Below are 24,845 nucleotides of genomic sequence, written 5' to 3'. Positions count from 1 at the left end.
AAAGGAAGAAAATGGATGCTTTGGGAAATATTCCAGAACCTTGCATGCATCTGAACATGACTCTGCAGTTCTTACTACCATGCTTTTCAGGGTTCTTGCATTGAAATGGATGTGAGGACAGGAAAAGCAGTTGTGGCAGGAAGATCTTAGCTAACCACAAAAGGGACCAACATAAAAGCTACTTCCTCTGGCACAGGAGGCCGGGCCCAGGGTGGCCCGGCTGGGGCTCTACCGGTAGAAAAACATTATGATGTGATGATAAGGACAATAGCCGGCTTTGTTGTGTGCATCCGATGTCATTTAATTCTCCCTGCAGGTCCTGTTGGTTCCCCATTTCACAGAGGAGGAAACAGGGAGGTGAGCAACTTGCCCAAAGTCGTAGACTTAGGAAGGAACAGAGTCTGGATCTGAACCCAGATCAGCTTGCTGCTGCGCATGTGAGGGATGTTGGTAACGAGTCTGCATTTGTTACGGTACAGACTGAGCAATGTGAAAAAGAGACTTCCAAACTTAGTGGCTTATGGAAGATGAAGGTACAGACTCCCTCTCCCTTACCAGTCCAGAGGTGAGCAGGCCAAGCTGGCGGCTCAGTCTGCTCCACACAGTCATTCAGGGACCCAGGTTCCTTCCACATTGTTGCTCCACCACCTCTGTGGGTGTGGGATTATGACCAAAGCTGGGCCAGCGCCATTTCTGTCTTCCAGACCGGGGGAAGAAGAAAGAGAGCCAGTGTCAAACAAACAAATTGTTTCAAAGTGGGTGTCATGGAAATTGCATACATTGCCTCCGCTCGTGTTCCACTGGCATGAATCAGTGATGTGGCCACACCTAAATGGAGACAAGCCTGGGAAGATGGTCTCTGCCTGGGTAACCAGGGGCCCAGGTCAAATTCTATCACTCTGGACAAAAGGGAAGATGGAGCTGGGGGCAGCCCATTTGCAATCTGCCGTGAAGATCATCTCTTCTTTCGTGAGCGTTAGTGCTGGTCTGTTGCAAGGAAAGTGCTATCTCTGTTGATTATTATCACACAGGCGTGTGGTCCTTTATTCATTTAAGAAATGTTCTTAAGGCTTTCTTTGGTGGGCAGCTCTGGGGTGAGCAGTTTGGGGGCCGCCAAGAAACCAGAGTCACTGTTTCTACCTGTGGCATAGGAGGAGGTAAGCCCTCAGCCACAACGGAGCAGAGAGAGGGGATTCATGATTGCATTCATTCACTCTCATTTATTCACACATGTGTCTTTCCAAGAAGGGACTGAGGTAGTGTAACTCTAGCAATGGACAGTTGGCAACTGCAGTTGATACCCACTGTCTCCTTCATCTTCTCCCCCACCCTGGGAGAGGCAGGGCAGGTTCAGAGAAATCACATGGCTGGTGGGGAGTGGAGCCAGGATTAGGAGCCAGGCCTCTAGGGTAGTGTGGTGAAATGGGCATAGCACAAATTCAAGGTCAGGTATATCCAACGTCGAGTTCTGACTCCCCTGCTAGCAAACAGCCTCACTTCTTTGAGCCTCAGTGTCCTCATCTTTAAAACTGGTACTATGCTTTCTTATGACAGAGAGCTACTCGTAAGAATCTCCTGGCAGAATGGATTCGTCTTTGGTTAAATGGATGCTCCCTAGGTAGGCGTGTCCTTCCCTTCTGGCTTCTTCGGGGCACTTGGTCCTGCATGCTTGATGAGGTCCTGAGAATGCACTGGGAGGACATTGAGGCCACAGACCTCTGAAAGCTGGGCAGGAGGCTCTGCCTGTCCCTCCCAGTCCTCGCCTCCCCATGGGAGTTGGGCTGCTCTCTCATCCTGACCCTGGCTTTCCATGGTCCTGCTTTGGAATTGCTCCCACCTCCTCCTCCCTGCCCCAGATTTATCTCAGGTGCTCACCTCCTCCTCCCTGCCCCAGATTTATCTCAGGTGCTCCCCGGCTTGGTCACGTCATCCATGGCCTCAGCTCACTGTGGGCACCCTGACCACCCCCACCCTCACCAGGGCCCCAGAGGCCGGAGCACTCTGGGAAGACCCCAGAGAAGAGCCTGCTGGGACAGGAAACTTTGGCAGAGTAAAGAGGCTGGGAGGGGCAGGAGAGGGGCCGGCAAGGTGAGACTGAAGATGGATGAGTCAGTTGTGGGAGCAGAGCCGTGGATGACTTTTGGCTGTGAACACAATAGAAAGCTGGGGTTTGTGTCAGCACAGATTTGAGTGGGAGAGGCTGGGGGCAGGGTGTCGAGCTAGAGGCTGTTGCAAGCATCCAGGTCTGGGGTAGCATGGGCGGGGGTGGCAGCAGAGGGAATGGTGAGAACAAACAGGAGAGGGGTGGGCACTCGGGGAGGGCCTGTCCGGGGGAGTCGGTCCTGGGACTCCCTGTCTGGGGGCCAGCTGCTGGAGCCACAGGCATGGTCACAGAAGTGAGAATGAGGCAGGAGTCCACACCGGGCCCTCGGAGCCAGAGGGGACCCAGGGCTTGGAGCCCAAAGCTAGAGGGGGGAGCTCACAGAGATGAGTACCTGTCCAGCGTTCCAGGAATTCACTTTGGGCACTAGTCTGAAGCACAAAGATCTTGTAAGGAGTCCAGACCTGTTTTTTTTTTTTTTTTTTAAGCTAAATCCAGATTTCCTTTCCTCTAAGTCCAAACTACCCTGTACTGGAAAGAATCAGTTTTTCTCTAAACCTGATGAAATCCATCAGTGAACATACTGAGCAGATGTCCTGTGCCAGGTGTGGCTCTGCAGGATGGAAACAAGGGAACATAGGAAGGCGGTCATTTACTGGCAGAAACAACAAGGAAACAGGTTATTCCAGCCCAGGGTGATCAGGGACTGTGACACAGCTGAGCCCAGGGCCGTGGGAACCCAGCAGGAAGTGTGACGAATTCTGGCTCAGGGAACCAAAAGGATGCTGTCACCCAGAAGGTCCTATTTGAATTGGGTGTTGCAGAATGAGCAGGAGCTCACCAGCTGAAAGAAGGGAGAGGGTACTCCAGAATGTCTGTGGTCACGATGGTGCGAGGCAGCATAGCCCAGGAGGCTTATAATGTGCCAGAGGTGCTCAAGCTCATCAATAATCAGGAAAACAGGAATTAAAACCACAACAAGATACCATTTCACACCCATTTGACTGGGAAATCTGAAGTCTGACATTACCAAATGGTGGTGAGGGTGTGGGCAAAGGAATGCTTATATCTATAAGGAAGAGTGTAAATTGGTCCCACCTCTTTGGAAAACAATTTGTCATCACCTGGTAAAAGCTGAACATCTTCCAGCCCTATCCAGTGACTCTATTACCAGATATACATGCTGGAGGCCCTCTTGCCCATGAGCACCGGGAGCCACACATGAGCGGCCATAGAAACATGACTTGTAACATACCCACTGGAAACAATCCAAATGCCCATCCATAGGAGGATGGATAAACACATCATAAAATAGCCTTATGGTGGAATACTATACAGTAGTGAAAAAGGACTCTATGGCTCCTTCCCCAAGCATACCGAATAAAAGAAACAATCAAGACCCGGGGGAAAAAAAGTCAGGGTGAGTCTATGTGAATACATAAAATACACAGGCAAAACTAAACAGATCATTGTTTACCTACATGCCTAGGTAGTTAAGCAAAGAGTGATTTCCCCAGGAGTCAGGACGAGTGGTGACTTCTGGATGGGGGAGGAGGTCCACGCGTGCTTCTCTAGTCCAGTGATGTTCTGGATGTGCGTGTACATTTTGGTATGATTATTTAATCTGCACAAGTAAATTCACAATGCGAAATCACGCCAGCCTTGCTGACCTGGCAACACCAACCTTGGTGTGATTGGGATAGGGGCTAGGATGTGCCTGGACACGGGGTTTGGAGACACACTGGGAAGGCTCTTCTGTGCAATATAAAGAATTTGATTTCATGTTGTTTTTGACCTTATGTTGTTTTCCTCATCTGGAATATTTTAGATGAGTGATATTCAGAATAGACAACATCTCAGGTATATAATAAGGAGTTGTAGATAACCATAATAAAAGGATGTTCTAGGTCTCAATCCTTTTGCCCTGGATTTCTGCTTTCAGAGACCTTCCAGCTCGGAAAATAGGCTGTATGCAAAGGAAAGCTAGAATGAGTATTGAAAGGTCAAGAGGAAATGTTATTTAGGAGAGACGATACTCTTGTGCATCTGCGGGACAATTTTCTTTGCCTGCGAAAAGTGAGCTAGTGACTGTGGGCCCAGGAGGAGTCTCGGCCTTGCTCCGCTGCACCCAGCCCTTCACGGGACAGCCACATGGGATGCAGGAGTGAGAGGAGCCAGTAGGGTGGGACTGTCCCAGAGGCTGAGTGGAGAGCAGTCCTGGGATATGTCCTCCACAGAGAAACAAGGACAGTGGGGATGGGGGGGGGGCGGTGGTGGTGATGTTGACGTGGTCATGCAGCCCACAGCCCACGACGCGCTGGTGACAGAGTGGCATGACCTGCTTCTCTTCTGCCAACCCTGACTGCAGGCACCACAGTCGCTCGCAGACTCCCATGAGACTGCCGTGTGAGTAAGGCATTGCCTTCCAGAACTTCTCGGCTTAGCAGGCTAGATAAGGCAGGCATCTGGGTGGCCCAGGGAGGGGAATGCGCTAAGTGACCAAAGAGAGAAATTAGCAGTATGATCAATTAGGTGTTAAAATGCATCAACCTCTTTATCCCCCTCTGTTTCAAGCTGGTTGGTACTGGATTTGCTTTTGCACATTTATATGAAAATACATCGTTGCTGTGGCTTGTAATTTTCTAGTTGAATGGTTTCAGGGCGGGCGCACTTTGGAATTTAATTATCCTTACTTGGGGAAGGCTTTACTGAGATTCAGTGCTCAGGAGACTGGATGGCCCCAGGCATCTAGTGATCCTTACCAAGGAGCACCCGTGGCTTCAGTCTGCTGCTGTTTTGAGAGTTGTAGGATAACGTTCTTTTGATGGTCCGGGAATTGAGATGGACCAGTCTTAAACTAAATTCGGCCCGCCCACTACTGTGTAGCAGAGGAGTCTCTCGTCCACTGGACACCTAACTAGAGCTTTTGAAGCCAGACCTGGATTTTGGCAACCCGAATGCATTAGCTCCACAGTGCTTTGTAGGGAAGGCCCAAACTAAGTGTAAAAGAGTCAACTACTGATTCATGGAATGCAAGAGGCTGGCTGCTCCAAGTAGCAGTGACATCATCCTAGTGGGAAATTGGGGATTGAAGCTCTGCAGGACCAGCCTTCTCACAACCAGGGAATGTAATATGGGTGGGAATATAATATGCAGCTCTCCAGAATAGGGTGCTGAAAAGGCTCAGAAGCTGCCTGGTGTTCAGCAGAGCAGGGAGCTGTGATTGATTAGTAATGTCTGCTCTGGGTTCAGGAGGGGAATAGGGATCCGAATGCCATGCCTAATCACTTCTTAGATACCTCCCAGGTGCTGGGCCCTGTGCTGGGGGCTTTCTCAGGTGCTGCCCCCGTTCACTCTCAGAGTGACTCTGGAAGGAGGTGGCAGTGCTCTTCCTGTGGGCAACTGTTCATGGAAAGGTGCTAAAGAATCAAAAGCAGGATCTGAAATGAAACATGCAGCATGATTATGGTTATAAATTATAATTACAGTTGAAAGTCATAACTATACATGTATAATTAAACTGTCAGCAATAACAAACAAATATTAATATATGTGGAGAGGAAGAACCTGGAAGGAAATATAATGTTCATGCTGGTTATCACTGGATATTGAGGTTATGGATGGATTTTATTTTCCTTTAGGCTTGTCTGTATTTTTCCATTTTTCAGAATGACCCACATTCCCTTTTCAAACATACATAAATTATGTGTGTGGGCATGGGTGTGTGCATTTTAAAATATTATATATAAAGATTTGGTGGCATGCTTTTTCTCTTCATGAATGCACTAAGAACATTAATTACTCCTTCTCAGTGTACTAAGGTAGCTACTTAGAGTAATGCTAAGCCTTTTGCTTTATCTGGACTGAAACCTTTGGGCAAGACCTCCCCCGCCCCAAACATCTCCCAAGTTCTAGTACTGAACAAATCTTGACCTTCTTTGGAAAGACTGAGCAAAAGATGAAAAATCACCAGTGACCCAAAAGACTTAGCAGTCCCAAAGAAGGGCATCCTTCTAAGGAATCACAGAAGCAAGGATCTTATGAGACGGTATTGCTACGAGAAATGTAGAAACTTGCCAGTAACTTCTGGCATGATCCAGGAAGACTTGGCTTCCATAAACTAAGAGTGGGCACTTATGAAAAAGGAATAAACTGACATCTGAAAAGACTCCATGAAATCTAGAGCTCTGAGTTTTTTTCAGTCAGGGGGGATGAGATTGTGTGAATAGAGTGCAAAACCCAGCACCTGGCACAGAGACACGAAAAATATGTGGTTTTAACTCTTTTAAGTTTTTAGTGCAATTCCAGGTAGTTAGGAAACAGTGTCATATTAGTTTCAGGTGTACAATTTAGTGATTCATCACTTCCATACATCACCTGGTGCTCATCCCACATGCCCTCCTGAATTCCATCACCTACTTCACCCATCCCCTACCCATGTTGTTGTAATTTTTAAAATAAAATTACAGTTATATTCTAACTAACATACATGTTACCTATTTTTCTAACGATTTAGTAACTTTGGCTTCTTAGGAATTATGCTAAGTGGGGTTTTTGAAACCATCCAGTTTGTGCAAATCGGCCAAGCCAGGGTCTGCCTACCTTCTCAGTAGACACAGGCAGGCTGCGGCCCGAGCCCCAACCACCGCAGTGGGAGCTGATGAGCCAGCCGGGGCCCAAGGTGACCGCGTCCTGCCACGTGCCAGGGGCTGTTCTGATTATTTCTGGGGGAGCCCTTGTAGTTGGCATGTTGGAGCTGGGAAGAGTTCCATCTGGCTCACAGCCGAAGGAATGGAGAATTCCTCAGACTTAGGTAGGCTGACACTCATCATCACTGCTCCAAATAAAGATGTTTCAAGTATGACCCCCCGGGCAGATGAGGCCCAGTCGCTCGTCGACACAGGTGTACCTGCCTGATGTGAGTTAGAGATAGAAAAACCCGAACACAAAGACCAGAAACCCAGTAGGTGATCTGGCACGTAACTAAATGGTTGTCTGGAGCATTCTTTCCAAGTGCAAGCCTCCTTTGGGTGTTCTCAAATGACTTGCCTCATACCATCCTGACCCGCATGTAAGGGGAAAGGGAAGCCCAAAGAAGGGAACCAGCACTGAGGCACGTGCAGCGCTAGACATTTTGAGAACATTGTCATTTAAACTTGAAAACACCTGTGCAAGGAAGGGATTCTCGTTCTTCTTTTACAAGGAAGGCACTTGAGGCAGTGAGTGACTTTCTCAAAAACCGAAAGTAGGGTTTGGCCTATGCTGGTACTGAAATGCCCTGGTCCTAGTCCTGGGAGGAAGCTGGGGGTGGGATAATCAACAGTAAAACATATGTAAAGCGCCTAGCTCAACAAATAAGAATTTTTCGGCTTTTGCATAGCGGGACAGCTAAGAGATGCCCAGACACAAACACAAAAAGAACCCAGTGCCACTCTGTGGAAGAGTCAGGACGCACAATTTCAACTGTGGCTGGGCTGTGCTTACAGCGGAGGCTCTAGATTCTTCTCAGAGTGCTTCCAAATAGGAGGCTGCGCAGACAAAAGAGAAAAGAAAGAGAGAGAAGGGAGCAGGGAGGGGTGGCTCTCTAGTTCCTGGGGCCGGGGGGGCACAGGAGGGGCTGGGAGACCCTTCGAGGGTTCTACTCTTTTAGATGGTCCGCGAGCAAGCTCCTAATGGAAGGGCAAGCTCAGAACGTGGGGAACGCGGGAATAAAGCTCAGTGGCCTCCACTTGCCTTGTTTTCTATCTCTGGGAGCATTTTGGTATTGGGAGCGTGTGCTTCCTCGAAAAGAAGAGGAAAGCGGACCAGGTGCTCGGCCAGCCAACCCTAAGCATGCACTTTGGGGACCCCAACAGGGCTCTCCAGTGGGGAGGGGAGGAGAGGGGGGGCCACAGCAGGCCCCAGGGGTAAGTAGAGTGTGGGGGAGCACGTATGGGAGAAGGGGTACAGGCTCGAGACCAGAGTCACACAGGAAATGGGCAGGCAGATGGGAGTGGGGCAGAGTAGGGGCCCCGAACTAGACAGCCAAGCATTCCGTGAGGGGTGGAGTGGGGAGGCTGTGCTGTGGGACATGGGGAGGTGAGAGGAGCTTTCTCCACTCTGACCTCCCTAGAGCCGTAGAATTATCTTACTCATAGGATCCTTAGGTGACTTGACACATAGCTGGTCTGGCAAATCATTGATCAATGAATGAATGGCTCAGTACATTTATTTCAGGATTGTAGAATAGAAGCAGATCTTGGATAGGTAATCTCCAGCCAGTTTGGGGTTACTAATGTCCTTTGTGGCGGCCCCTCCGAGCAGAAGCCACTTAGAGCCCATCGCCTCTCTAAAACACAAAGAGCACCCCATTTCCCTCTCCCGTGAGATCATCGGAATTTAACATACTGGTTATGAAAGAGGGTCCTCTGATCGAATTTTCCTCTCTCGAAGATTGGCATCTGATTGAACATTTTTGTGCTTGTTCCCTAATGTGTAAAGCGACAGATAATAGTAAGTGACTTTTCGATCATGCCCAGTGATATAATACCACTAGCTTGCATGGACTGTGGGGATTCCTGACCTCATCCTCAGGACCCTGGCAGCTAGGTGCTATTGTTGGTGCCCATTTTACAGATGAGGAAACCGAGACAGAGAGAGGCAGAGTCACTTATCCGAGGCCTGTGGCTAGTGAGGGCCAGAGCCAGGATTCAGGTCCAGACAGTGACTCCAGGACTCCAGCCCACTCCACGCTGCCTCCCCGTACTTACCTGTTAGCACTGCTGTTGCTGATGGGGGAAGGGGATGCCAGTTTATCCTCTTCCCATGATCTGTATTGAATGCCTTATCTGCCTAGACAAGCTCTTCTGTTTTATAGCATTCTTTATGATAATAAGTAAATAAATAAGTAAGATGTGGGGGCTGACAGCAGCATCTGAGGTAAATATGCTGGTTGCAAAGCTGTTCTGGGTTCAAGGTTGTGCACATTTCAAAAGGCATGTTAAAAGGCTTAAGGAAACTTCCTCTGTGGCCTTCTAAAAATTATTATAATTTTTTTTCTCCTTGGAAAACAAGGAGATTGCAGATCTGCCTTTTAAATAAAAAGAACTAAGATGGGGTTGGGTTTCAGAGATGTGTAGTCTAATTCCCATTATGCTTCTGAATCTTGAGTTTGCCTTCCAGCCATAGGCGTGTGTCCCTCTCACTTGTCACAACCTAGCCAGAAGCCTTCGGCACGTCCGAGACCCTGAGAGTGTAATCAGGTTCTGTTCCTGCATCTGGGGGCCCCTGCAGTCTAGCTCCTGTCCCCACGGTCCCCACTCGGCTGAGCTTTGCTCCCTCCTGCCCTCCTCTGGGCCACCCCCTTCCTCAGAGTCTCATGAGTCTGCACTGGCACCCTCACACTTCTCATGGGTCACCACCTCCAACGCCCCGCTCGGGTCCTCCTCGCTGTCCTCCTTCTCCTGTCCCTTTGGGCCAACAGCTGTCCCAAGCTCTCGGTTGAAGTCTTTGGATCCAGTGCAGATGACAGAAACCTCCGTAGCCAGGCAAAGAGAAAGGGAATTTACTGGGGGGAATCAGGGGCTTTCAAAGTAGTTGGAGGGCCTGCAGGAGTGGCCTGTGGGCCTCCAGGAACGCTCCCCTGGCTGTTCCAGCCCACGTTTGTCTCTGTCTCCCCTGAGCCACTTCATTCCCTCATTCATTCACTCTGTCATTCATCATTCAGCATTTATAGAACGGAGGCCATCCTAGCTGCTAGGGACAGGACACCAGGACGAATCAATAAAACATAGCCCTTGTCCTCAAAGAACTCGTGGTCTACTCACACTAGATGTTGATGAGTCCTGGATAAAAGAGATGGGAACAGAGTGTTGTTAGGGCTTCAGGAGGGAGCAGCTGGCTCAGCCTGGGGGACCCCAGAAAGGCTTCAGAGTTTGGAGAGGGCAGGAGTCGAACCTGAGCCAAATCATGGGCAGAGGCAGAGGTGGTGGGTTGAAGAACCAGATGTCCTTCTTTGGTTGGTGTACAGGGTGGGAGAAGGGGTGGGCTGGGGCAGGAGGCCAGAGGAAGAACCTGGTCAGGGCGAGGGGCTTTGGGGACCACCCCAGCACGTGCCATGACATGATTGCCTGGCATCTTCCTCTCGCCAGGCTGTCACGCCGTGGTCCCGAATGCACACCTGAGAGCCAGCCTGGCTGTGTTCAGGTTCTACTGAGTTCTGAACCTACGGGCTGTGTGACCTCAGGCAAGCTGTTTAGCCTCTCTGGGCCTCACTTTTCTCATTGGAAAAATGGGGAAGATCGCTGGACCCACCTCACGGGGGTTGTTGTGAGGGTGAAACGAGTTAGCGCATAACACACTTAGACAAACATCGAGCCAAAGTAAATATCAGCTGTCAGCATCGGCTATTATGTAATGCCTGACTCGGCACCAAGCATCCTGCCGGGTTATTTTCCATAAATTCTCTCAATCAACCCTCACAAAGACCCCGGGAGATAGGCATTATTGATCTGTTTTACAAATGAGAAGTCTATTTCTAGTTCCCCCTCTGAAACTGTAGACCCCTTCGCGGGTTTTGTTCTATTTCGGTCCCCGCCACACACTCTTTGTGCCGCGGGAACCCTGCCAGAGACAGAGAGGAACAAAGTCAGCCTGGTGCTCTGCAAGAGGAGGGCAAACGGTTAAATTTGGATTCTAGCAGAGCCCGTCATGCTTCTGCTTTAGTTATGGGAAAGGGGTCCAACTGAGCCTGACAATCCCACTCACAGGCCCGATGACAAACGTGCCGGGTGAATTTTTTTTGAAGTCATAAAATTTGGCAGGAAGGAGTTGGGTGGATGTGGATGATGAAGTGAGCCACCCAGTTGCCTGAGTGGGATGCCTTGGGAGTAAGCGAGAACTCACGGCACATACTGCCCCCAGAACAGGCAGGCGGATGCCCTGCGCCACCTTCGTTTGAGGACACTCTAAGGGTCTCTGGGGCTAGTGTTCTTCCCCTCCCTGGGTCAGATGCCACTTGAGCTGCCGCCTGCTAGTAGGAATGTCCACGGGGTCCACCCGACACATGGGGTTCCTCCCACAAATCCTGGGTTTCCTGAATTTTTCCTAAAAAATGAGCAGAACATTTCTTCAGCTGGGCATTCTGCTCTTCCTTTGATGGAGCTTTGCCGTGGCTTTGGAAAGGGCAGGCAAGAAAGAGGCTGATGTTTTCTACTCAGTGCCAGACCACGCCAAGTGCGTGAGGTGGTTCATTTTAACCTCCTGACAGCCTCGTGAGGAAAGTGTTGTGATCCCCCCACAGACATGCACACAGAGGGGAAGAGGTCACAGCCAAGTCCATAGTCCTGCAGGTGACAGATGGCGGCGTCCTTGGTAGAGGGGAATGTTTTTCATTCCAGCACCCGTCCCTGTCTTTCAAGGCGTTGGTGGCTGCGGGCTTGTTTCCCGCCCAATTCCCGGGTCCCTTCCCAGTGTGGGTCCGTGAATGGGCCTGACATTCTGGGGGGGTGCGGGGTGAGCAGGCAGAGTACATGACAGGAAAGTCAGAGGCCTCAGCCTTGAGCCACACAACTTCACATACATTCTCTCATTTCATCTCAGAACCCCAGTGAGGAGGGGCCGTGTCCCCATTTCACAAGTGGAGAAACTGAGGCCCACAGAGATCCGGAAACCAGTTTGTGGGAGGGCTGGAGTGTAAAGCCAGGGCTCTAGACCACAGGCATGCATTCTGCGAAGTTCTGCGGCATGTTCATATCAAGGGCTGCATATGCTTTGCTGGGAGTTGCCCCGCCTCCCAGGGCCGGATGCCAGGCAGGCCATCTGCTCCTGGGGCTGGGCCTCCCCCTCTGACAGCCATTGCCTTCTCCCAGAATGACTGTCTCCCAATGGGCTGCAGCCATTAAAGGAGTTCCAGGAAAAAGATCTTCACCAGCCTCTTCTGCAACCTAATTTCTGCCGCTGTGGGTATTGCCTGGTCTCGGTAAATGGCCCTGCTAGCGTTCTGCTTCTGTTCCCTGCCGAGGTTGCAGAATGCCAGGGTTGAGGGGGAAGGGCGGCGGGAGGGGGAACCACACTGTGCCTGGCACCTGCTGAGAGCCCAGCCTGCAGGTTCCTTGACAAGCACCATCCTCCCTCTCTCCCTCAGTTCTCCCCACAGCAGCCCTGGAAGCTTCAGAAGGTCAGATCCGTTCACTGCCCTGTGCTGAGCCATCCTCCGTAAGGAGAAACCCCCCTCCCCGGTTCCTTGCCCCCGGGGCCCTCCAGGCTCTGGCTGCTTCACTTCTCAGAGCCCTTGCCGGCCGCTCCCTCCTGTCCAAATAAGGCTCCCTGCGGTCCCTTCTCTTTTCTGTCCCTGGTGCTTGTCAAATTACACACCTGCAGGTGTCTTCTCCACTGAGCACCTGTCTGTCCTGCCGGACTGTGAGCTGTGTGAGGGCAGGGACAGTGCTGTTTGTCCCCTTTGACATGTGGTAAGCCTTGAGTCAGTATCTCTGGGCGGCCTCAGTCAAGGTCCCCAGTTGCTGCCGTCCTGTGAGTGCAGGTGGCTTTGGAAAGGGCAGGCAAGTGTGTGGTGTGGTGACGCCCGCAATCAAACCCAGTCATCCTGGCTTCTGCCTGCTCTATTCCCAGCCTCCTAGCAACTGGGGTGCTTATTTAACCACATCTCGGTTCCTTGGTGCTGTATGTTTTCAGAGCCGAAACAAGAATCACAACATCTTGTGAAACCCCAAAGGGGAAGTTGCAAGTGGAGGTCAGCATCCAGTGGTGAAGGAGGGAGCTCCATCAGACAGCCCCAGGCAGGGGGTTCCCCTTCTCCAGGAGAGCCAGGGCCTAAATGCACACAGCTTGGGGTGTGGCCAGATGTGCCCCTGGTGCTGGGAGGGGTGGGACCTAGAGGTGGGCCGCCGGTGACTGGGGAGCAAACAGCGGGTGTCACACCTACAGCAGGTGTGCGGGGACCGGGAGCAGGAGTGTCCCGACAAGTGAGTGGGACCAAGCCATGGAAAACCCATGCCAGCCTGACTTCCCGATGTGCCTGCCCCTGGGTGTGAACTCCAAACCCGGGGGGCTGCAGGGTGGGGGGGTGGGGGGATGCAAGCCCTGGGGGGTCATCCAGCCGGCCAACAAATCCTTACTAAGCTCCTACTGTGCGCCAGCATTTTCGCCGGCTGAGGATATAGCAGTAGGTGACAGTGTTGCCTTCGTGGAACACATTCTAGTTAGGGGAAGCGGAAGGAAACGTGGTAGTGGAGAAGTAGTTTGGGACAGCGACATGTGCTCAAGGGCCTCTTTCCACTGCAGTGCCCACAAAGGGCCTGAGATCCACATGACAGAGCCACCACCGCGTGCAGATTGGAGGGCGGGGTCCCCGGTAGACGCCTCAGCAAAGGCAGCAGCTCCCGGGTGGGAAGGGGCTCGCCGGGGCTTGCCGGGGTGTGCACGCCCTCCAGGTCCATGTTCAGTGACAGCACGCTAGCCTGAAGCCGGCCGTGAGAGAGCATTTACACTGTGGAGATTGGTAAACGCTGCAAATCAGGACCCTCCCCCCGCCCCGCACCCCACTTGGGGAACGTTTAACAGTGCACCTGAGCATTGGAAAGGAGGCTACAGGCAGAAGGGAGGGGGGAGGGGAGGATGTTATCACAGAGGCAATAGCTTTGTTCTCTTGTGGGGAGAAGTCTCTGAAGGGTTTAAGGCAGAGGAGTAATGTGATTTGACGTTCACTTTGCCAGACAGATTCTACAAAACAAAGACTCTGGGCCAGGGAACAAGTACGTGCGGGGAGGGGGAGGAGAGACTGATTTATCAGAACTGGGGCCCGGGCACGAGCCAAAGGCACAAACTAAGGAGAGCCGCACTTACCACAGGAGCAGCTTAAGACCATGTGTCTGCTGAGATGGCTGGTCTGGCTCGGGGATGGGGGGCGTAGGGCCGAGCCCGCAGTGCTGCCTCACCATGCAGAGAAGGCCCACAGAAGCCTCAGCTACCTGCCACGGGGGCAGCCAAGCCAGCCGGCTTTGTTTCCAAAGGGAAGGCAGCAGCAAGCTCTGGAAGCATCTGCATCCTACACATAGAAACTGTGGTTGACCCAGCATGTTCCCTGGGGAGATGAGTGGCTCCAAAGTGGCTGTGAGTCTCCAGGCCAAAATGGCTACATTCTTGCCACTGGTGAGTTCCACGTGGCATCTGAGCAGTACGGTAGCCCAAGCCCCAGGCTGTGAGAAGCAGGGGCTTCTCCACCTCCTCTGCGCATTAGAACCCCTGGAGAGCTTTTCCCACCCCTGACCAATTAAACCCAGAGGTTCTTCTGGGGGTGGGTCGGACCCAGCCTCAGCATTGCTGAAAGCTCTCCAGGAGATTGCAAGTTGTAGGCAAAGTTGAGAACCACTGGATTGGAAGAAATTTCTGTAGAGTCAGAGGCCAGGTATTTTTCCACATCGTGTCTCGGGGGTAGATCCTATTAACAAGCAAGTCCGGGCATACTGGCCTTGCGCCACTCCTTTGGGCGCTAAGTGAGACCCTGCAGGCCCTCCGCCGGGCGAGTCCCTGACCGCAGCCAGAGGCTGACTGCAGCCTGGCCCGGCTGGAGCGCTGGTTCATCTACATTAGTTGTGGGCTGGATTAATGCAGCAGCTGCAGCATCCCCAAAGGATGTTAAAGTGCTTGTGCCATCCTTTCTGGAAACCCTGCCCCTTTTGCAGATGGGAGTTGACTCTTTAGAGGTTCTGGCATAATCCTCAGTAGCTGAGAGAAAAACCCATCAGCCGACCCCAGAAGTGTCAGGTTTGCGCGAGTGGAATCTGCCCGGATTGATGTCTGATCTAGAGCAGGTGGCTGGGCATTCCAGGAAGCAGCGAAGAGGGTGTGAAACGTGTCTCTTACATTTTTCAGGAAAGGGTAGAGAGAACAGATACCAAAGGCAAATGAGGTTAATGCTGGTATTTTGTGCGCTGCTCAAAGAATAAAATGCGTAAGCATGGCAAAACAAACTGGCACAGTTCTGCCCCTTCACAGCCTGGCAGAGAGGAGTGGTAGAAAGAACACAGGCTTTTGAATGAGGTGTTCACTCCCGTCATACACATTTACCCGTCCCTGTTGAGTACCACCAGGCTGAGATACGGCACCAGGGTTCTGCCAGGAGCAAGGTGGACGAGAGGGGGAGAGAGCCAGGAACCAAGCAAACAAGTGAATCGCAAAACGATGGCATCCTGTCTGAGCAGTTACAAACCAGTGCTAGTGATGGTCAAGTGTGCTGTGTGGTGAGGGGCCAGTGCAGGTCAGAAGGGCCCAAGTGGGGGAGGCCACCCTAGGTGGGATGGAGGAGAGGCCTCTTTGAGGTGATGTCTGTCCTGAGACCAGGGCATGACCAGCAGCCATGGGAGATCGGGGGAGAGCACTCAGAGAGAGAGGGTTGGCAAGGCCAAAGGCCCTGAGACAGGAAGAATCAGGTGCTGCCCGAGCATGGCGGGAAGCCCCTCGTGAGGACAGGGAGGTAAGCTGGGGGCGGGGGGGTGGGGGTGGGTTGCAACAAGGAGTGGCAAGGCAGGCAAGGGTCAGGTTGTCTTATATTCTGAGCCCACTGGTGGCCCGCTGGAGGCCCAAAAGCCGGCAAAGACATGCTCAGACCTATATGTTACCAACTTGCTGTGCGACTTAGGCCATAAACTTAACTTCTCTGATTTTCATTCTCAGCTGTAAAGAAAACAAAGCCTAAGATGATGATAGGGTTAGAAATCTTGTATATGGAATTAACAGACGAAGTGATGTGTCGTGAATACTCAGGAAAACGGCAGCTGTGGTGCTCCCCTTCTCCCCCTCCTCCCTCCTCTCCCTCCTCCCTCTTCCACCCCTCCTCCCTCCTCTCATTATTGGCAGAAATTGGATGGGTGTTGCTCACAGCATTCACTCTTTGCCCGAAGGGGAATCTAGCATCCTGTGGGTCTTATGCCAAGACTAGGAGTCTTGACAACTGTCTGAGAATCTAAATGCTCTTTCATTAACCCCCACCACGGGCAGGCTGACTCTGGCTAGTGCAGAAGCTGGGGCAAGCCATAACATGGTGGTGCCACTGTTGGGGTCCCAGAGTCGCCCTGCCACACTGGAGGTTGTCTGGGGTGACTGAGTGCCCAGCCAAGCCTGCTTCAGAATCCTGGGGCTTCTCCTGCACAGATCCAAGGTGCAAAAGATAGCTGTTTCTTGTAAAACCCCACAACCTTCCTTCATTCAGAGTCTCCACCAGGAGCTCAAAACCCTGCTAGCTACTAAAGAAAAGGCAAAGGAGAAGTCTTTGCAGGTCCTCGAGGAGGTTGTAACTGGAGGTGGCAGTAGGCAGAAAACCCCAGCCGCCCCTGAGTCAACAGAGGGATAACAGAAGCCCCGAGGAGGGGAGAGACTTAGCGGAGCCTGCTGGAGGCTCCAAAATCCTCCTCAGAGGAGGGAACCTTTGGGCTGGGCCTTGAAGGAAGGGGAGGAGTTTGCCAGCCGGAGAAAGGGGGACGAGAGAGAATACCAGGTGCACAGGTGAGGCGAGTCCCAGCAACCCGGAGAAGTAAACCATCCCCCCCCCCACAAATGGAAAGAGCTGGATGTCAGTTAGGATTCTTGTCATCACCAGCGACAGAAAACAGCCCAACCGAAGGCGGGGGGTGGGGGGGGTGGGAGCGGGCGGAGAGCGCGGGCTTCAGGTCGGGCTGGATTCAGGGCTCCAGCACCCCCTTTAGGACTTGCTGTCCCTTCCTGATACGGTCTCTCCTGTTGGGTTGACTCCTCTGTTTCGGCCCCAAGGCTGGAGCCCCTCGAGGCCCACAGCCTCTGCAGTTCACACCTGGCGGGAAGCTGAAGCCGCTTTCTCCTGGCTACCTCGGCCAGAGCTCTAGGGTCCACTCCCTGTCCCGGAGGCAACCACTATGGCCACGACCACGGCGTGTCCTGGGGGGCTGAGGGCTGGCTCACCACGATTTGGTCTTCCACTCGTTGCTGGTGTCCTGAAAACTCTGTATTGCTCAGGCCGTGCTTGGTGCTCTGCCGCCTTCCTAACCCGGCTCCCTCTCCCCCCCTGCAGGGCCCTCATCTTTGTGTCTCATGGAGCCGGGGAGCACTGTGGCCGCTATGACGAGCTGGCTCAGATGCTGGTGGGGCTGGGGCTGCTGGTGTTCGCCCACGACCATGGTGAGTACCCCCCAGGCGACAGGGCCCACGCTGCAGGCCGGCGCCCGACAGTTTGGGGGACCCCCCTTTCTATCACCCCACCTCCCTCATCCCTCCTCCTCTGTAATTCTCCTGTGATTCCTGCAGTGACACTGGGAAAAGACATTCTCCATGGGATGTTTCTGAGTAAAAAAAATAATATGTAGTTATGTAAACAAAAAAATATGTCTGACCAGCAGTTTCTGTTGAGTCTGGGATTGAATGTAGGCTGATTAGAAATCTCTACTGAAAAAAAACCAAAGCCAGAATCTGTTTATACAAGAAGTTGCCCCAGGCCAAGGAATCCTCTCTTGCATTTATAAACCGCTTTCTGCACAAAACAGGCCCCAGTTTTCTCCCAAGGGACTTCAGATGGATGTGGAGTAATCAGTGCAAATACAGTTCAACCCCTTTCACCACAAGACACTTACAAAGCATTTCAAACCAGGAGAATAGGAAAAATCTCAAAGTCCATATCGGTCACAAGAAAACCCCAAACAACACACGCACACACACACACACGTCCCCGGGCCGATTCTTTGTCCTTTAACAAAATCCACAATAACTGTCAAAATGCAATGTTTATTGCCTAAGCCCGTATGTCATCCCTTCATCATTTTTGTGACATTCTTCATGGTTCGGAAGGCTCCCAATTTAGATCTTCCCTTGCCTAACAGTCTTTAAGAATGAAGTGTTCCCTGTGACTGAATGTGGTGATTTCTCCACAGCTTCCATGTAGAAATCTATTGTCCTGGCTCAGATCCAGCAATGTGGCTGCTATTTTATGTGATTTGAAAATAGATAATTAAGTGGCATTGCTGAAAAGAGGGAGAGGGGACCAGTGACAGGGCCTGGGAGTCCCTGAAAGGGAGGGAACGCGAGGAGCAGGGGAAGAGAAGCTTGCTGGGCTGGGGCATTTTGTATATAAAGAAGTGGAAATGTGGATTTACCAAGAGCCCTTTTTAAGCCAGATACGTGCAAACATCTTCATAACTGGGAATATTGACTAAATTCCTTCTTATTATGGTTGTAATGTTCTTTAGTGCTTTGCAAATGGTTCTTGTAATATTTGTGAGGCTGTTTGAGATGTAATATTTGAGGACTATCCCGATTTTCACTATGGGGACTGTGTCATTATGAGCTTTGGCACTTTGCAAAGCATGTAAAGGCCCAAGACGGAAATGCTTCTCTTCCTGTTGTCTTTGTTTCTGTTAATGTTTGTTGCAATCATCCCCTCCCTCTTCAAACTGAACAACCTAGGGACATGCTGGAAGAAAAGGATAATCAGACTTTGCAAACACCAAACACCTTTACCCAGAATCTCAAGGAGGTATGAGTCTTGGAGTCTGTTACCTTCTTATGAGTGCCCCTTGGCCACAACTGTTGTGCCCTATTTATTTTGTCTGACTGCAGGACTTTGAAAAACAAGTTTAAAAGACTTCCTTGTTGGGCGCCTGGGTGGCTCAGTTGGTTAGGCGACTGCCTTCGGCTCAGGTCATGATCCTGGAATCCCAGGATTGAGTCCCAACATCAGGCTCCCTGCTTCTCTCTCTGACCTTCCCCCCTCTCGTGCTCTCTCTTTCATTCTCTCTCTCTCAAATAAATAAATAAAATCTTAAAAAAGTAATAAATAAAAGACTTCCTTGTTTGAGGAAAAAGAGAAAAGAAACAGCCCACCTTTTGATGTTTCCAAAATAACATCTAGGATGGAGGCATAGCTTTCTGTGACGTTCTAAAGATAGTTCAGAAGTGGTTGTTGATGTTCACCTGTTCTAAGTTCCTTGATTTATTGGCTTCTTCCCGCAACTCATTGGAACTAGTGCCAGAGGGAGGTGTTTTACCCAAGAAATGAATCTGGTTGAATGTGTGTGTGACTTTGGTGGTCGTCTACAGATGAAAGTGACGGTGGCTTACTTAGTAGGAGAAGCCGCGTGAGTGGGCCGTCATTGCGGGGTCTTGTGCCGGCTGGAGAAGGGGATCCTGGTGGTTAGTGATCTGTGCTTTATTCCTTCTTGCTGAGACATGTGGAGAAGGAAGGATTCGAACCCAGAACTGCAGGTTCTTGATGACAAGATATGGATGATTTGGTATCCATACCAGGCATGAATACATACAGAGACATATGCAGGCTTCGTTCTTTCCTACATAGATTTTCAATTTAAATAGAGCAGAGAGGGGGAGAATGCTGGGTATTTACTTGGCCAGTTGGAGGTACACAAAGGATTATTAAAAATGTAGAGCTGAGAAAGACTGTTCTACAGCTTGTGGCGTCTCCAGGGCCAGCGTGGCCTCAACCACCCCCCCCCCCCCCGGTGTATTCAGGCACATTTTCATCCTGCACTCCTGGGCACTGTCAGAGGTGTGCTGCTAGAACCTTCATGCCAGACAGCAAGTGGGCTCAGGTCCAAACACACCTGGGTCCAAGCACCCGCTGGGCTGCGACTCCAGACCTGAGATCCCAGACATGGTACCGAACTGTTCCAAGCCTCTGTTTTCTCATCCACCAAATGGGCAAGGCAGGGCTGTCACACAGCCAGGATCTCTGTGACATACGCACAGAGAGGGCCCAGCAGAGCACGGTAATGTCTCCCCCCGCACTCTGCCCTCTCCCAGGCCCCCTCCAGCCACCATGCAGACTGCCTGCTGTGCTGGGTACCCACATGGGGGGCTCCAAGGCTCTGAGCAGGAGCAGCTAAGGCAAGGCCGAGAGCCAGGGCTGCTGCATTCTGGGGCCCCTGTCGCTGCCCCGAGCCTGGTCCTCTGTCTGGCCCGGAAAGGCCTGGAAGGCTGGTGCGAAGAGAGATGTGCAGATGCTTACAAAGTGAACAGAGCTACCGCTGCTGATTTCTACAACACAATTTATAGAAATGAGAGTTTCTATAAATCAGCCGCTAACTTGATTTCAGCTTCAATCTCGTTGTCCAACTACGTTAATATTTCATTGTCTAGGCAGTGATCTTGAGATGCTGTGGTTGTAGCAGCCTGGCTGTGTTTCCCAGCGTGCCCGATAGGCTGGCAAGCACAGAGGGTGCTCAGTTAGCTCACTGAACTCTGCCTTTTTAGGATTTTACAGGATGACCGCATGGGCGTGAACAGCTCGCCAGAAATGAGAACTATGATTCCTGCCATTGGTTCAGTGGCACTTCTGGTACATTCTACCCCCTCTTAACGATGAACATTATGACCCTGTTTTAAAGGTGAGGATTCTGAAGCTCTGTTGCCAAGGGAGCCCGTTCTCATTGCACTGAAGCACTCATCCCAGTGAGGGGCGGTTTGCATGCAACAGAAGCCAGACCCGAGTAGCCTCACAAAGTTCTCAGCAGGAGGGAGATGTGGGGCGCAACACGGAGGAGGGGGCTGGGCTCATACCGGGAAAGCTCCCTGGCATATTCCAACTACACCTCCTTGGCCGGCACTGCATCTCACGGCCACACCCCTAGCTGCAAGGGAGGGCAGGGAAATCTCATTGGTTCCTGGCGCATTTGCTGCTACCAACCAAACAGGCTTCTGTCAGTAAGAAGGAAGCGGAGAAAGGTTGTTGCCGGTAGGCATCTGCCCCTCTGCCACGCCACACCCCCAGATCTGTCACGGAAAGGGGCATTTCCCAGCCATTTCTACTGTCTGTGTTTTCTGGATATAACAGCACCTCCTGTCTATCTCATCCATCCTCTGTTCTTTCATAAGGTTTTGATGCAAAGGTCATTATCAGCAGCATCGGTAAGGAGTGGATAACGTTCCCAGTTGTGCAGTAGGCCTGGGTCAAGTGCCATGCGAGGACAGATTCACGGGCACAGAAACTGACGTGCTGATGGTAGAGCGACCTGTCTTCCCCAGAAAAATTAAGCGGCCCCTATTACGTGCTCAGCTTCATTATAGTAATCAGTATCCTGAGTGGTAACTCCTTCCTTTGGAGGAGACTGTCTTACTGAGTCATTGTGTCCGCCCCTTGCTCTCCCCCACAACCTTTTCGTCTGCTGTGTGGGGCCCAGGACTGAGCAGAGGGGAGGCATCATCAGTGTTGGCTGAATGGAAGAAGGAGTTTGTGATCCCAAACCCACCAGACCAGAAATGTTTTAAACATCCACAGCAGAACATCCACATAAGAGTATCCACATCTGCAGGGCACTGTTGGGTCTCATCCCTATGGAGAGGCCCAGCAGAGTGGCCACTGGAACTCGGAGTCTGGTGGCCAAGATTAGGACAACAGTCCAGCGAAGCTTGAAAGCGATGTGGATGGAGGCCGGAACAGAGGAGCCCTGTAACTCAGGTGTGCCGAGGAGGGGGCGGGGCCTCAGAGGTACACGGGCTTTCCTGACGCCCAGAGCACTGGCAGGGTGGCTGGGTCTTGTCGGATGAGTAGGAGCCTGCCAGAAGAAAAGGTGTGGAGAAAGGCACCCATCATTGAGCAGTGGCTCTGACCTCGACTGCCCATTGAAATCCTTGGGGAGTCTTGAAAAATACGGATGCCTGGGCCCTCTCTCCAGAGAGACTTGGATTTCTTAGGTCTTTGATGTGTCTGGGGTATGGAGACTTTTGAAATCACCCCAGGTGGTTCTCATGTGCAGCCAAGGTTAAGAACCGCAGTTCCAGGCAGAGGAGACCATACGGGCAAAAGGTGATGCACAATCTGACAGGCTTATGTCGTGTTCAGGGAGACATCCTAGCCCAAGGACTCACTGGACCCTGAAGTTTAGCAGCAGGTACCAGGGGGCGGGAAATGGGGGAGCCACCTCCTAGCCTGTGAAGCTCAGGGCTCTGTGTGAGTCCCTTTGGATACTTGGATCATGAGAGAGTTGACACAGGGAGTGACAGGCTGGCTGTTGAAAGCAGGGAGGGCCACCAGGAGACTGGGGAGCCATCAGGAGACTGGACCCAGGACAGGGCCCAGCGAGGGAGAGGTGTGGGCAGACAGAAGTGAAGGAGCTTCTGGGATGTCTGAACAGGTGGAAACACCAGAGGATGGGATTTTCTGTGCCATTCTAAATATAGTGCAGAGAAAACCGGGGCTCGTGCTTATGCCGTCCCTCGGTCACCAGCTGCTCGCGGTGACTCACTGGAAACCCCTCTGCCTTCCACGCAAGCTGAGTGGCTGGTGTGACCAGGAGAGAGGGGGCAAGGCGCTGGGGCGGGCTCCCCTGTCCCACTGGCAGGCACCGCTGCAGGTGGAAGGCCTGGGAGACTGACCAGGGTCCCATCTGGAATGTGGGCATCTTGGCGGGCATCTGCTGCAAGGGGGCCCTCCCCGGGGAGCAGCCTCCTGACTCTGGACACGGCCGCTGAAAGAATACATTTGCTGAGGCCAGAGCCACTCTGTTTCTATTTACAAAGTATCAAAGAACCATTCTCAACTGATTAACAGTGAATTAATTATCTGCAAATATTTGAGGGAAAGTGTTAAAGGGGGTTGGTTTGTTTTATTTTTTCTAACTCAGCTGGGGTGTGTGAGAAGAGGAAGTTCTGAGGGAAGGTTTGTGGGCGGCAGTTAGGCCCTATTCTGTTCGTGAGGGGACTCTTCCCGGTCCCATGAAGGGTGTTTAGGAAATTCGGGGCGAAAAGATATGTGTATTTTCCATACAAGGAGACAGTTTAAGTCAAGGTCCCTTGCTGGACCTATTCTCAAAATTGATTGCCATCAGTTATAGTAATAGATTTTTGTTTGAAATGTTTGAAAAATGTGTCAACTTTTCTTGCCTTTAGTAAATATGCAAGTGAGAATAATGGAGTGAGTTGTGCTTTGATACTTGAGGAGCTCAGGGGGCCCAGCTCCCAGGACAGACCACCGTGAACTCACCACTGGGGTGGCAGGTGTAGGAGGGTGGGCCGGGCGCCCTCCGTATCCTGAGAGGGCTTTGCAGTTCCCTTCCTCCTTCTCCCCCTCCTCTTCCTCCTTCATTCACAGGTAAACACACCCAAACCTTCCATCTTGGATAGAAATATCTGACATGAGTTTATTTGGTCACTTGCTTCTTTCTAGAATAAAACACAAACTTCCGTGGCCTCAGTTTGCTCATCTATAAAATGCCATGATAATAATAATAAGGTTATATTGTGGTTGTGGGATAGAATGAGAGGAAGCAGGGTTCTGAAACTCCAGTGGACAGTGGTGTCCCCAGAAGGCTTGTGGAAACGCAGATGGCTGGGCCCTACCCCCAGATGTTCTGATTCAAGCAGGCAGATTGCGAGAAGAAAGGGGGCCAGGTTCACCGCATTTATTTCTTATGTAGAATTTCCTTTAAACTACAGTGCAGATATAGTTAAAATTGGAAATATAATATTTTCTTTTCTTTTTTTTTTTAAAGACTTTATTTATATGAGAGAGAGAGGGTTGAGGGGCAGAGCTAAAGGGAGAAGCAGACTACCTGTTGAGCAAGGAACCCGATGTGGGCCTCAATCCTAGGACCCCAAGATCACAACCTGAGCTGAAGGCAAACGCTTAACCTACTGAGCCACCCAGGCCCCTGATTTCATTTTGTCAGAAATGTAGAAAGTGATTGCTGGGGAAGATTTGCAGGGAGCAATGACTTATTCCCATGTGAATCAGTGTGAATCAGGCACATTGTTTACTCTGCTTTGTGGAAGCAACAAAACCCAGTTGCCCTTTTGAGGCCTACAGGCGAGTTGGTAGTCTGAATCCTGAATCAGGAGTTTGAAATGCCAAATGGATGCTTCTGGAAAGTCAGTGCCACCTTTCTCATCTCAGTGCTGGAGTTGGCCTGATAATTTGCCATCTGGTTATCTTTCAAAAGGAATTTACCCCAAGGGAGTGTTCATTCATTTCAAAATTATTCACATGGCCCCAGAGATGGAAATATTTAAGGTTTTCTGGTAAGGAGAAAACAGACATCATTCTGTGTCTCTGGAAGGCACAGTTTCTGAAGTGTTCAAATGAGTCACTTGGAGGAGAAAAAAAAGTGAAATTACTTATATGTGATGCTGTGCTTAAAAAAAAGACTGAATAATTCTAGGGAAGGAAATTCTTCTCAGCACCACGGACGCTCTTTGTCGTGGTTCAGGAACTGAGAAAAGATGTACATAATTAGAGTGTATACATAGGTTATATTTGGAAGTAGAACAAAAATGTAGACCCCGGTGTCTGAAAGACCCAGGTTCGAGTCCATTCAACCACTTACTTGCTAATGTGACCCTGGGCAAGTTACTTAACCTCTCTGAATCTCTGTTTTCTCATCTACAGCAGAGAAGACTCAAAGTCTCTACCTATCCCCTAGCATCGGGAGTGGGAGGATTAAGTGAGATCATCCATGGAGAGTGCCTGGCTCACCTTAAGGACTCCATAGATGGCTGTGGTGGGGTGACTATTTAATAGTCGTAGAAAAACTGGAGTTTGGCACTGATTGCAGCTTCTCACTACCGAGTGTCGTTTTCTGATTTGAAAAGTGGATGTCATGTCACATGACTTGTCTCATGGGGTATTTAGAAGTCATCACAGGATGAGACAATATTTATTATTCAATATTAATATTTAATATTTATTAATTATTTAATATTAATATTTATTCATAGTTATTGTACCCCTGACTGTCCACACAAAAAGTTTTTGGAACACTGCCTGTGTGACCCT

At 51.0% G+C, this 24,845-nt stretch overlaps 1 protein-coding gene and 2 long non-coding RNA genes across 4 annotated transcripts in view; 2 read left to right on the top strand and 1 right to left on the bottom strand.

The window, feature by feature from the left end:
- MGLL (monoglyceride lipase) overlaps positions 1 to 24,845 on the top strand; it is a 114,274-nt gene that overhangs the window by 24,311 nt on the left and 65,118 nt on the right. Inside the window, exon 3 of one of the 2 annotated variants that reach the window (XM_036078514.2) lies at positions 17,142 to 17,248. The exons of the other annotated variant lie outside the window; for it this stretch is intronic. Within the exon in view, the coding sequence (XP_035934407.1) occupies positions 17,142 to 17,248 (107 nt within the window). The remainder of the gene's footprint in view (positions 1 to 17,141; positions 17,249 to 24,845) is intronic. 2 annotated transcript variants of the gene reach the window in all.
- Positions 3,508 to 14,714, bottom strand: LOC118526961 (uncharacterized). The gene is made up of 2 exons (XR_004912905.2): positions 13,943 to 14,714; positions 3,508 to 4,592 (listed from the first exon to the last, which is right to left on the bottom strand). It is a non-coding gene; the product is annotated as an uncharacterized LOC118526961 (long non-coding RNA).
- LOC118526963 (uncharacterized) lies at positions 19,779 to 23,262 on the top strand. Its single transcript, XR_013448674.1, has 2 exons — positions 19,779 to 20,463; positions 20,951 to 23,262. It is a non-coding gene; the product is annotated as an uncharacterized LOC118526963 (long non-coding RNA).

Source organism: Halichoerus grypus, chromosome 1 (assembly GCF_964656455.1).
Source record: "Halichoerus grypus chromosome 1, mHalGry1.hap1.1, whole genome shotgun sequence".
Taxonomy (NCBI): domain Eukaryota; kingdom Metazoa; phylum Chordata; class Mammalia; order Carnivora; family Phocidae; genus Halichoerus; species Halichoerus grypus.
Note: the sequence above shows the minus strand (reverse complement) of the source record. Positions and strands in the feature narration are given on the sequence as shown.